General features: G+C 48.4%; 1 protein-coding gene across 2 annotated transcripts in view; it reads right to left on the bottom strand.

The window, feature by feature from the left end:
* Positions 1–310: 310 nt before the first annotated feature.
* The window catches only part of CRYL1 (crystallin, lambda 1), a 134,123-nt gene continuing 121,740 nt past the window's right edge, over positions 311–12,693 (bottom strand). Inside the window, exons 5-7 of one of the 2 annotated variants that reach the window (XM_008580737.1) lie at positions 7,690–7,795; positions 1,312–1,418; positions 311–985 (exon numbers count right to left, since the gene is read on the bottom strand). In XM_008580737.1, the coding sequence (XP_008578959.1) occupies positions 872–985; positions 1,312–1,418; positions 7,690–7,795 (327 nt within the window). In that variant the 3' untranslated portion in view covers positions 311–871. Of the gene's footprint in view, positions 986–1,311; positions 1,419–7,689; positions 7,831–12,693 lie in introns of those variants that run through there. The other variant, XM_008580738.1, reaches the window with a different exon arrangement.

The following is a 12,693-nucleotide window of genomic DNA, read 5'->3' as shown; positions in this document are numbered from 1 at the left end:
TGCATCCATCATCAATATCATGATGTGCATGGTCTCCCAGATGGGGGTGCGTGTGCTGGTATTTCCAGAGTGTTCTGCGAACCAGCACTAGCAAAAGAGTCTATGTCGAAAAAGATAATGGGATGCTGGACTAAAGTTCTTTACTGCAGAACTTTGGAGTCTTTAATTTGCTACAGATATGGAAGTACCCAAGGGCTAGGCAGTCCATGGTGTTTCCCAAATATATCAGAGAGCCTCGGGGCACTGTGGAACCTACTCTGGGAAACACTAGCCCAATTTGGCGGATTTCTACTGAATGATGTACAGAGAACCCAGAACAAAGTATGTTTATTACTCATTCACTGTGGTCACTCTAAAATTTGCCAATCATCAAAATCAAACACTGTCTTTTTTAGATCAGAAGAAAAAGGACATGTCTATGGAATCAAAACCTTTTATTCAGAATCAGCATTAGCAAAATGCATAATAAGCCTCATAAATGCTGGGCCACAGAGTACTCAGAAAGAGATTAGAAAATAATTATAAAGATATTTTGCTACAAATAACATGAAACTCAATCATCAGCTGTAAAATGTAATCATACGTAATCACCCTGAAAATAAAAGGTAAATCTCTTCAGACTGCCCAGGCAGCAAGAACCCCACAGCCCCCAGAACCCAGGTGCTACTGCGACATCCTCACCCAGTGCTGGGATCCAGAGTGACTGGGGCCCACGCTGCCTCCAGTGCTGGAGGCAGCAAGCGCGGTGGAAAAGCTCAGAGCCTCATGCCCCACTGGGCTTCTCACTGCCTTAGAGAGATTTGATTAAATGCTCGTAATTTGCCCAGGTTGGACTTCCGATGACAGGAGTGACGGCAGCTCTCCAGGAAGTTCACTGGGGCTGCATCTGACGCTTCAGCGCGGCAAGTCTCATGAGGCACTTGTCCCGCCACTGCCTCCTGGCAGCTAAGTGCTCTGCGTCGTCAGGAACCTTCATGCACATGGCCTGGGAGAGGGCAGAGAAAGCAATCCACCTGGAGTGTAACTGCCGTTCCTACTTACGCAAACTGCACATAAGTTGCTTCCAAAGGCGAAACATAAGCTTTCCAAATCTTCAGAGACCTAAGTCCCTCGGAGAGCAGTGAAAATGAGCTACTGGCTCACTGGTCACACTGCTCTTGAGGTGTCCCGGTGACATGAAGGAATCGTGGACAGAGCATGTTAGGAAAGAGGAACCATCAAAATCAAGGGCCCAGATTCTAGCTACAGACAAAGCCCCACCTGCCAACGCTTCCACTCGGCCGCATGCTTCTCTGCAGTGAGTCTACGCACCTGGTTAACTTTCTCAACTGTGGCCCCAGAAAACTCTGGAATGGGTCCAAAAGTCTTCAGGACACACTTCATGCCTTCGCTGTATCTGTCACAGTAGTTTAACATCCCTGAAAAGATATGAAAACAAGAATCCACAGTATCAGCAAGAATATTCTACAACTCCACACTAAGAAATGTGTTGAGTGGGTTTTGCCCCAGGGTCAGGTTAATGACATTCTTCTCTTCCTTTGGATAAAAAAAAAACAGAGCTAGGAAATACATCCGCTGGCCCTGGGGAAGGGGGACCCTCACTGTTAGTCACCTTCCATGCTTTCTATCAGACCTTAAAATCCTGAGATGCCCTGGGCCCCTCATGGGACACTCCAGCCAGCCTCTGTCCACAGACTGATTTGTTGAATGTCACAGCAAGTCCTTGATTTCACCAAAAGCATCACATTCAACAATGGTTCTGTACAATTACTTGTGCACATGGCTTGGATGCATTTTCTAAGAATCAGCGATGTCACAGCTCAAGCAAATCTGTGGCTCATTTTAGTCTTGTTCCATGAATTCCAGTTACTGCTTTATTGGGTATTAAACAGAGAAACTTCAGCATGGTTGTATTTCTCAAGCAGGCTTGGGGACGGGATGGGCCAAACTCCGCAGCATGCAGCCTCACCATGCACAAGTCTCCAGCACACCTGCTGCTCCCCAGCCCTTGGGAGCCAACCAATTTCTCAGATTCTAATCATTTTGGTGGAGAAACACAGGAAGAAGAGGCCCATCCTGGAAGGTGAGGCAGGGAGCAGTGTGATCCCCAGAGCAGCTGTGGGGCCGGGGGGCTGAAGCTAAGGCAGTACTTGGGAACCCAAGGCGCACGCGAGCAAAGCACACGTCCAGCTGCGTCGGCTCCCCCACCCGCCGGGCAGCCTGCCCCGACCCATCAGTTCTGCAGACTCCAGCTTCCCCCTTCCCCTCACATTCCTCCCCTCCCCGCTGCCCTGGGGCCAGGGCCCACAGTGCTCAACAAGTCAAGTCAGAGCCAGGCCCAGCATCACGGCAGAGCAGGCCCCACCAGGAGCAGGGCCGGGCCGCCCACTGTTCTGCCTCTGACCCATTTCCAACATCTTTCAAAACCAGAAAGACTCAGCAGTGGGTCAGCAGTCAGGCTAAGAGGACAACAGGGGACAAGTGAAACTGCAGAATCTGCAGAGACCCAGGGCTTGGCTCTTCCCACCCAACAAATGCCGAGTATGATTAATGTAAAAAAAAAAAAAAAAAAAAAAAAAAAAGATCAGTGCCAGATACCCTTAAAAAAGAGACAAACAGCTTCTTTTAGTTTTGATTGACCTGCACTGACATGAAAGCCTAAATTCACTGCATTTCTATTTTATTTGCATCAAGTAGTTTTCCTTCTCTCAGTGTGCCACATTTCCTTAGAAGAGAAATTGTTTTGAAGGGTAAAAATTCAAACATACCAACTTTTCTGACATTAGCACCTGCACTTCAGTGGTGGACACTCTCTTTTTAAAAATAACGGGTTTCATTTCATTTAATGTGTTAACTTGGCAATTCAGGGTTCTGGAAGGCTCCCTAAATGTCCCAGCACTGGCCAGTTATCTTAGATGGTTTAGCATTTCTGGAGAACAGAAAACAATTATTTCCTTTCAGAAATTAAGTATTTACTTCATTTCATCTATTTATTTATTCAAACTAAAGATGATAAAATCTAGACACAAATACAGTTTATTCCTTTGGGGGCAGGGCGGGCAGAGACACAAGAATTAAGTTGGAAAGATGTTAGAGGAAAAGAAAATGGGAAGGTTTGCTCTAGCTGTGTATTCCAGTGCCCACTTGCAGGGAACGCGGAAGCTCTCTCAGGAGCCAATCGCCCCCCCATGCACTGAGTACCAGGGGTCCAACCATGCAGCACCCTCGTCTCTGGATTGCTTTACATTTCCTGAACAAGGGTTCATCTTTCACTGACCCTGTGAAATCACTTGAATCTGCCAGTGGTTTTCTAGAACTTTCCTTCCCTACTGCCTTTTGTAAAATTTGTAAAGTTGTAAAGGGACATTTATTTATCAAAAATAGAATCAAATACAGTAAAACTCTTTACAGTACGATTCACAATCCTCCCCCCCCCCCCACTTGTTCAGGAAACCAATAAAAATTTCAGTCCTTACTGATATAAAAACCCTTTCTGTAACATGCACTCCAGGCTCTCGGGATGTGGAGCCCCACTGTCTGGGGCGAAGTTAAGGAGCCCACACCACGCGCTACGGGATGTGCGCGGCCTCCCACGTCATCCATGGAGAAGCCAGGCACCCTGCCAGGGCTCCCAGCTGCCCCAGGCCGAGGAGTTCACGGTGACTCATGCTCACAGCAACGCCCCAGGACATTCACGACTGGTGCTGTTGTGTGCAGTGTCTCCCCTTCCATTTAGAGAGGTACAGGAGGATTTTACTTTATTTTCAAAATAATTCTGGCTTCTCTGCATGAGAGGAGAATTGAGTGGGGAATTAGTCTAAAATACCAATTTCATTAGAAATGGAAAAAAAACATAACCCAACCCACTTCAGCTTGCCTCCCACTAGCCGTCCTGGCCCTGCATTCCTGTCTGTCTCGCCTTCCTCTATATTTTCTCTTCTTTATTTCCATGTCCTCTGTTCTCTTGGCCTCTGTTATTACAAAAACACTGGTAGAGCTTTTAGAAGACCCTGAACCTAATTTCTTAAGAGATGCTTATATGGAAAAAGAAAACAATGGGAAACACAGATTTTCCTGAGATTAGATCTGGCTTATCTTGCTGCTTTCGAACTTGGGATTCTTCAGCTGTGAGCCCACAGTGGTGAGGAGGTGGGTTTTCTTGAACCTACAGCGAACCCCAAGGTACACAGGCAGGAGTCCTCCTGTTTGCATTTATGGAGCAGGCACTGCGGTGGTCGCTCCTGGGGACACAGCTGGCTGTGACGTGCTCAGGTGTCCACTGGGAAGCCACGTGAGCCACTCTGGTATTTGGTTTCTTGGAGAACACCACTTGCTGCCCACACCAGAGTCTGGTTTTCATGCAGCTTATGAACTCACACCCATGTAAATTCACTTGCTTTTAAGAGACAGAGTTTCACAGAACTTACTCAGCAAGATCAAAAAAGGCCCAAAGCACAGAGTGACATTATCTAATTCCTCCTCCCAGGATCAAATTCTCACCTGAGTGAGAACTCCCAGGGTTGGAGGCAGCACCGACCCGGGCCCCTCACCTCCCATCAGCTCACCTTCCTACTGGGAATACCAGCCCCACATAAATGAATCAACCCTCTCCCCTAGGTAGGCATCTCGATTAAAAAAAGACGGGCCGGCCCCGTGGTGCACTCGGGAGAGTGCGGTGCTTGGGTGCGCAGCTGCGCTCCTGCCGCGGTTCGGATCCTATATAGGGATGGCCGGTGCGCTCACTGGCTGAGCGTGGTGCGGGCGACACCACACCAAGGGTTACGATCCCCTTACCGGTCATGAAAAAGACAAAAAAAAGTAAAAATAAAAAATAAGAAAAGACAAGTGTCTACACATAAGAGGAAATTTTGTGAGGCAAAACAGTGAACTTCCACCTCTCCTGGAGGTGATTTCCACGGGCTGCCAGATCTGAGATATTGTCCTTTCACAATAGAACAAAACATGGGAGGAGCCCACCAGGGCCAGCCGGAGCAGTTCTGGCTGCTGACCCTACTGGTGTAAAGCTCAGCAGAGAAACAAACCAGACAGTTAAACTCAGGCACCCGACTCTGGAGGCTTCTCTAATCCACAGCAAAAAGCCCCTAATCTGTTTTTGTTCTGTATCTCTCTCTCATGTACTTGTGAATCTTTTGAGGAGAACAAAATAAACTAAAAACGAAAAAACATAGAAGAGTAATAAGTTCAACTCCGTATGAGCACATTTACTAAGGACTTAACACATGCTGGCCATCCCACTAAGTTTTCCCACTGGTTTACCTCTCACTCCACTTCCGTGAGGGTGTTCTTAGCCCCATTTTACAGATGGGGAGGTGGCCTGAACTTAACCAACATGCCCAAGGTTGTGCAGTGAGTAACTGGGAAAATCAGGGCAGAGACCAAGGCGAACGGCTATTCTGAGAGCTTATCCTTCAAGGATGTTGCTTTAAAAAAGTAGCCAAAAGGCTGGCCTCCTATTTTTCAGGTACTGTTTGATTAGATTTAAAAACAAATCCTAAAATATTTGCAGTAATTTTAGATAAACAGTAGCTTTTAAGACTAATAACTCCCCATAACCTGAGGTGCTGGCTTTATGAAAACAGTATCAAAAAAAAAAAAAAAAAATTCTCCCAAGTCCAATCTTGATATGTTCTGTGTAACACTGTGAGGAATAATGAACATTTCCATTGGTCCCTGCCAGATCTTATAAATGTCTAACTCTGGACTTTGGAATGCTCTGAAGTTGAAAACTACATCCGTCCATCATCATCACATTAAGCCAATTAGGTTTTCTTATCATATCTGCTTTGTTTGGAAATTGTTACGGGCCTCCTTCCTGTCTGCCACCCCTTGTGATTCTTGAATTTCTGGTTTCATTTGCTTCTGTTTCTATTTGAGAGTCAAAGCCGTTCTCAGTTCTCTCTCTATCAACTTCTCATGATACCTCAATTATCTTATTTTTCTCAAGAAAAAAAAAAGAAAGGAAAACATAGTGATGATTAAGAGTGTCTACGTACATTTCAAATGCTTAAACATGCTCACCACGTATGAAGCTCTGCTTGAAAAAACATTTGAAATTATTGAAGACTTTAACGATGCTTCAAAACTCTCATTTCACGTGTATGAGGACATCATTCTCACATTCTCTTTCCATGTTCAGTTGTTATCCCCCCATAGAACATGCTAGTACTGGGAGAAATCCCCCCTTTGCTTCAGCTACTCCTGGCAACGTGCGGTTTTAAGGAAGATGCCAGCCGGTTACTGGACTGCAGGTGCATGGCACACATGGCAATCCCCTGAAGAGATCATAGGTGCACCTGCCGTGTGCAAGAACACATCTAGTAAAACCACCTGGACTTATTCGTTGGAAAGCTTATTTCACTAACTACTCTAGTGAAAATTGACAGAACTATTACCAAAACATCATGGAATTACAGAACTGAAGTCAAACAGACTGAGAGGTCACCTATACCAATTCCCACTTCCCTGCAGGAATTTCCTCTCAACACCTGAACATCCCACAGGTGGGCAACCAGCTTCCCCTGCTCAGCTCACCCACTCACAGCACAGCTCTTTTTCTGACATCAGCTCCAGTTACTAGAAAGTTCTTCCTGCCATGTACTCAGCCCAAACCTGCCTGCCTGCCATTTCCAGTCTTTCACTCTGGTTCCACCCCACACAAGACAGTAACACACACACCCACACCTGACTCTGGTCACCTTTTCTGGAAAAGCCCCAGTTTCTCAATATCCTTTGTTAAGTGTAGACCATGGAGCTGCATATATTATTCCCTTTCTCTTTCCCTATATGTTTTACAAGTTAACAATATTACTATTAAAATAATATTCGGTAATTGTACAAATTTATGACAACACAGAAAAGCAAAACGATAATAAAAGTTAACTGTAACTTCAACACCAGGAGATAGCCAGATAACAACAACATCTAAGTGACATCTTTCCAGATTTTCATATATAGCTTTTTTGATTTATTTTGTTTTAATTTGGTATAGGTTTTATTGGTTGGTTGTTTTTCAAATGACCATTCGTTCTTTCTGGATGGCTTAAAATCTGGTTGACGGGGTTTCATTCTCAGGAGCTTCTTATCCTTTTCAAGTTATCTGTCTTTCAGAGTTCCCAGGCCCTGGGCTCATACCGACCCCCCACCCCCTTTTATGGCATCGGCTGCTGGGTGACGCCTAGCCGCCCTGCTGATGGGCCCTGCACCGGCCCGCCTGCGCAGCCCCTTCCTTGCCTCCCCATCACTCCGGGCGGGAAGCCCCAGCGCAGTGCAGCGCACCCCAAGCTGCTCACATCCAGCACAGAAGAGGTGCCTGCGGGTTAAGTCTGCACCTCTATCCTTCTTTTCCTCTTGCTTCTGTAAATAACTTCATCTTCCTCAGCAAAATCCTTCTATCATGCTGGATGACACGCAGCCACCTCCGTCACATCACCGTTTCTCTCTCCCTCTCGTTCCCACCTGAGTGAGCCCGCGGTTCATGAATTCCACGTGGATTTCCTTCTCAGCATATAGTGCTCCACGTCCCAGCCAGTACCTGTGAACTACCAGGACGGGCTGTCGTCTCCTGCAGGTGCTACTGTTTCTATTCACATGTAAGAAAAGGCAAATTTGTTCACAAAACCCATGAAAACACTAACAGCACAGAATGCCCACTCGGCCCCAGATGCGTACCTTCCGCGTTGAGGTGCATGGTTTCCAGGGGTCCGATGAACGCATACCGCATGCCCAGCCCTTCCGACATGACCAGGTCGAGGTCGCAGGGAGACACCACTCCTTCCTGAACAGGAAATGGGCAGCACACAGATGAGTTCTCTGGAAAGGAAGTTTTGTCACTATCACTTCCAGTCTAACTTCTTCATAGCAGACTCCCAAAATACCCTCCAATGCACTAGACAGTATTTTGATCAAATTTTGCATGACAAAACTCTAATTATAAATGGATCCTGAAAAGAGACTATGCTGTGACATGGACAAATACCAATTTGCCTTTTCCATGCCTGCAGCCCACCTGGGCTTGAAGTCTCTTCCTGTCACCTTGCTGCAGCCACCACCCTGCCTCCTCTCCCCACCTGCAGCTGTAGAGATGCGGAAGAGGCTGAAGGGCAAGGGAAGGCGAGGACAGGGTGCTGGAGGGAAGGGGCAGGAGGGTTCTCTAGACACCTGCCTAGGCCCTGGGGGAGTAAGATTAGAACCTTCAAAAGGACTGGGAAGGAGCTTACCAGGAGGCTTCACCTGCCTGCAAATCCAGTCTTGTTAAGCTTTTAATGAGTTTGTAAAAAATGATATTCTTTAATGGAACAAAGTTTAAAACCATGAGTGTACTTGCCAAGGTGGGGCCCTAGAATCCCTGCAAATGTGAATTACAAAGCACAAGGCAAGCTCTTCTGCACTGGGGTTAGACGTCCATCAGTCGTCTGTTCTCTGGCCTGTTCTGGGCACAGCCGCACGTGGCTTTGGGAATGGAGCAGAAACACATAAGTGTATGTCTGTGCAGTCTGGCAGCTCACTGCCGGTTCCCTCCCATCGGAGGACATTTTCGCCTTGGGCATTTCAACCATCAGAAGGGCAGTGTGAGGGGAAGCCGTCATAGTTCCCCCTAAGCCTTTGCTGGTCAGAGTAGCAGCATTACTGTGGAATCTGCCCCTCCAGTCTCACTTCCTGAGTGGTTTCTTTCACAGAGCTCTGTGGGGACAGAGACAGCAGCCACCCAGCAACCAGTCCAGGCCTGCCATCTGTAAGAGGCTACCAACCATAGGTATGGTGGCCCCTGCCAGCCCTCAGTTGGGGGGCCTGGGTTCCCCTACCCCAGGGGCACATCCACAGGCCATGCACTGGCTCCCAGCAACAGGCTCAGGGAAGTGGCCCAGCAGCCATGGCCCCCGTCTCTCTGGCTTAGGGCAAACCTGTGGCCTTTCTCTGAGGGAGCTGTCTGTCATCCTCCTGTGAGAGGAGCACCTTGTCAGCCTAAGGAAGGGCTCTGAGGCTTCACAGGTGAGGCTTCTGCCCTCCAGGTGACACTTCCCACACTTCAAAGGCAGCCAAAGCAGTCACCAAGAAGTTGAGAGAGGAAAGGGATTTGCAACCCCCCTCCTATTGTCACCTGCAACCCAGCAGCTGAGGGCCGCACACAGTGGCCTAAGGGCTGCATGGCTGTTTGAGTTCATCTGAAGAGAACCTGTGGAGAGCAGCAAGCCAAGGAACCAGGATGAAGACAGAGCAATGCCACCTTGAGGGGCACGCATGACCTTCGTGTGTGACAGAGCACCCCCATCTTAAAAAGCCGCTTTCTATTTAGCGTTGGTTGTGTGCACGAGCCATGCAGAGGGTTTGGAGAACAGTCATAAAGCAACCCCCCTAGACCGCTGCGCCCATCTTCCCCACTGCAACCTCATCCCTCCTTCCCGGAGGCCAGCGTCCTGCCTTCTGCAGTAACTGCTTCTCAACTTTTAAGGCTGGCCATCTAGGTTCACGTTCCTTAACAACAGAGTTTGCCTTTTGCCTGTTTCTAATTTTCTTGGAAGTGGAGTCACACTACGCATGCTGGTGTGACTTGCTTCTCTCAACATTATGCCTTTAAGATTCACCTATGCTGTGTGTGGCTGTAGTTTGTCTTGATCTCGCTGATGTATAAAAGTCACAGTTTACTTATCCATCCTGCTGTTCATGAGTATATGGGTTGTTTCCAGCTTGCAGCTGGGACATGGGGCAGCCTCAAACATTCCTGCACACGGCTCCCAGCCCAGGTCCAAGAGCAGAGCTGCTGGGGCCAGAGCAGACCATCTCCCACATTGCTAAGCAAGGCTAAACTGCTCTCCAAAGTGGGTGTGCCATGTCCTCAGCCCCCAGCACTGCGTGTGGAAGAGTCCCCATCACTCCACGTACCCTCTAATGCTTCGTGACATCGTACTGGCCAAGTTTTGCTTTGGTAGGGTGCAGTGGTTCATTTGCTAAGGAGAGCAGACTAATTTACTCAGTTCACTCAAATTGCTGACAAGTGTCACTTCTCATAGCAATGCTGTAAGGGGCAGGGCACATCACTGAGAAGCCCAGAACCATCAAGAAATGGCTCCTGCCTCTCCTTCTCCCTGCTTGGTGAGTGCCTGCAGCAGGACGGGTGGCTCTGGCCCTCTCTCCAGGCTGCCTGGAGGCCTTGGCTGCAGGGTTCCTGTACCCCGTGGGCTCCAGAATGCTGTGCGAGGCACCCAGGCGGGGCCCGCAGACTCTCCCTCGTCCTTGGTTTCCAGGTCAACATTCCAAAAGCCCTAAGTTTTCATCTGAGCATTCAAAGTGTGAGGGATGTAAGTATGGACACCATCCTATACTTGCAATGCTATTTGGCTTGGCTCTCTTCTTCTAGAGTTGTGTTTACTATTTTTAGAGCTGATTCTAAGAGGATTTCAAAATACCCGAAAGGTGAGCCACCCAGCAGTAGTTCATTTTTGATTTGTAAGCATCATGTGAGTTAGCAGTACCCTGACTGAAGCCCAAGGAGGACATCCCACTGGGGTAAACCACCACCCCTTTCCGCACGTTCTCGGCTCTTTCCTATTTCATCTACAGTCACCATTCACCAGTAGAACAAGTCAGAAGAGGGAAAAGTGTTTTGATATCTCCCGTTCCTCTCTCCTTTCTGCCCCATTTGGAATTTCTGAATTGGATTTCTCAAAGCTTGAGTTTTCACCAAGATGCTAAATCTAGAGAAAGAAAATGATCCCAGAGAGACTCACTGACAAGGGTTTCATGTCGCTGAGGCAGACACTGCAGTTTCTCCCTGCTGCCCTCAGAGGTGAACTAAAGGGTTCACATGCACGATATGTTGAGGCTCAAGTTTCTTAATTTTACTGCTGAGCTCAATTCCACCCAAAGCTCTGTGACATCCGTGACTCAATATTGTAACAATCACAATAGATAGCTGTGGTGGCAGGACAGGCAAAAGTGAGTGCTCCTGCTGACACTGAACCGATGAGCGAGTCATTGGGAATGTGCGGTGCACAGCACGCATATCTGGAGACTGGAGCCCCGCCCCAGTCCAGTGTTTCTGTGGTTCAGTTAACATTTATCATATAGCTTTCTTTTTTTTTTTTTTTTCTCCTTTTTGTCTTTTCTCGTGACCGGCAACGGATCGCAACCCTCAGTGTCGCGCCCGTACCGGACCAGGACCGGCAACGGGATTGCAACCCTCGGTGTCACGCCCGCACCTCACTCAGCCAGTGAGCGGCCGGTCTGTATGTGGGATCCGAACCCTCGGCGGGAGCGCTGCCGCGCTTCCCAAGCGGTGCACTGTAGCAGTGCGCCACCGGGCCAGCCCTATCATATAGCTTTCATACCTCCTATATTTGGTGGTAAAACTGTCAAGTCACACGGACAAAGAAAAGCCCCAAAGTGGCTAAAAGACTCCTAAAACTCATACAGAGCAACGAATGCTGAGATCGCTGTTACTGCAAAGCCTGGTTTTTATACCATGTTCTGAAAAATCACAGGGCATGGAAAGCCAGACAGAGTGGTAAAGAATCCCCTGTACTGAAAAACACCTTGCCTCTACTTACTTTAGTTAAAACCTGAGGCTAACCACAATCATCTACACAGACGCACGGCCCAGACACGTGCTTTGCAGCCGGTGTGCGGGGACTGTAAATGCCCAGGCACGAGGACCCACACGACCGTCACTCAAGAAGCAAGGAAAAAGTGCAAGATAGTTAATAAAGTACTTGATGTCAGTGGTACACATTTTAAGTACAATTAAAGGTTTCAGAATGTATCAGTCAGGGTCCTACCAGAGAGACAAAACTACACACACACACACACACACACACACATCAAGGAACTGGCTTATGTTATCATGGGGCTAAGTCAGAAACACACACACACACACACACACACACACACACACACACACACACACACACACCCCCCAAGGAACTGGCTTATGTTATCATGGGGCTAAGTCAGAAACACACACACACACACACACACACATCAAGGAACTGGCTTATGTTATCATGGGGCTAAGTCAGAAATCCAAAAGACGGGCCCCCAGAGGTACAGGCAGCCGACTCGGGCAGGAGCAACAGTGTGTTCAAGGCAGAATTTCCTCCTCCTCGGGGAACCTCAGTTCCCTTGCAAGGCTTCCAACTGACTGGATGCAGCCACCCAGATTACTGAGGCTAGCTCCCCAGTCCCACTCTCCTGACTCCACTGTCTCCACAACACCCCCTGCAACACCCCCACCGTGCCTGGCTGTGTGACTGGGCGCTCTTGCCCAGCCAGGCCAACCTATTGAGGTGGAAGCTCCAAGCCCGGTCCTCTCCTCAAGGGGGAACGGAGGGGAGAGGACACAAGACACGTCTAGTGATTAACGTAAGCCAAAGGCTGACCTGGTCCTTTTGACAGACGCGGAGGCAGGCGAGGCGGGGGTCCTGGGTGGCGAGGTACAGGCGCCTGATGCATGCCTCCCTGCGGCTCCGCGGCCACCGGCTGCACAGGACTGCGTTGACTCCTCCCTGCCCCACTCACGAATTCTCTCATCCGGTTCATGTGCTTTTGCACACCCTCATTTTCATTGGCTTCTCTCCTTCTTCTTCGCGCCAGTGTTCCTGGGCTAGTTCTGTTTTACCAATTCCCAGCTTTCGATCTTCTATTTTGTTTTGCTCTACTTTTCCCCACACCCAGTCCTGA

Source organism: Galeopterus variegatus, unplaced genomic scaffold (assembly GCF_000696425.1).
Source record: "Galeopterus variegatus unplaced genomic scaffold, G_variegatus-3.0.2 Scaffold2150, whole genome shotgun sequence".
NCBI classification, from domain to species: Eukaryota; Metazoa; Chordata; class Mammalia; order Dermoptera; family Cynocephalidae; genus Galeopterus; species Galeopterus variegatus.
This window is presented reverse-complemented; position numbering and strand designations above follow the sequence as displayed.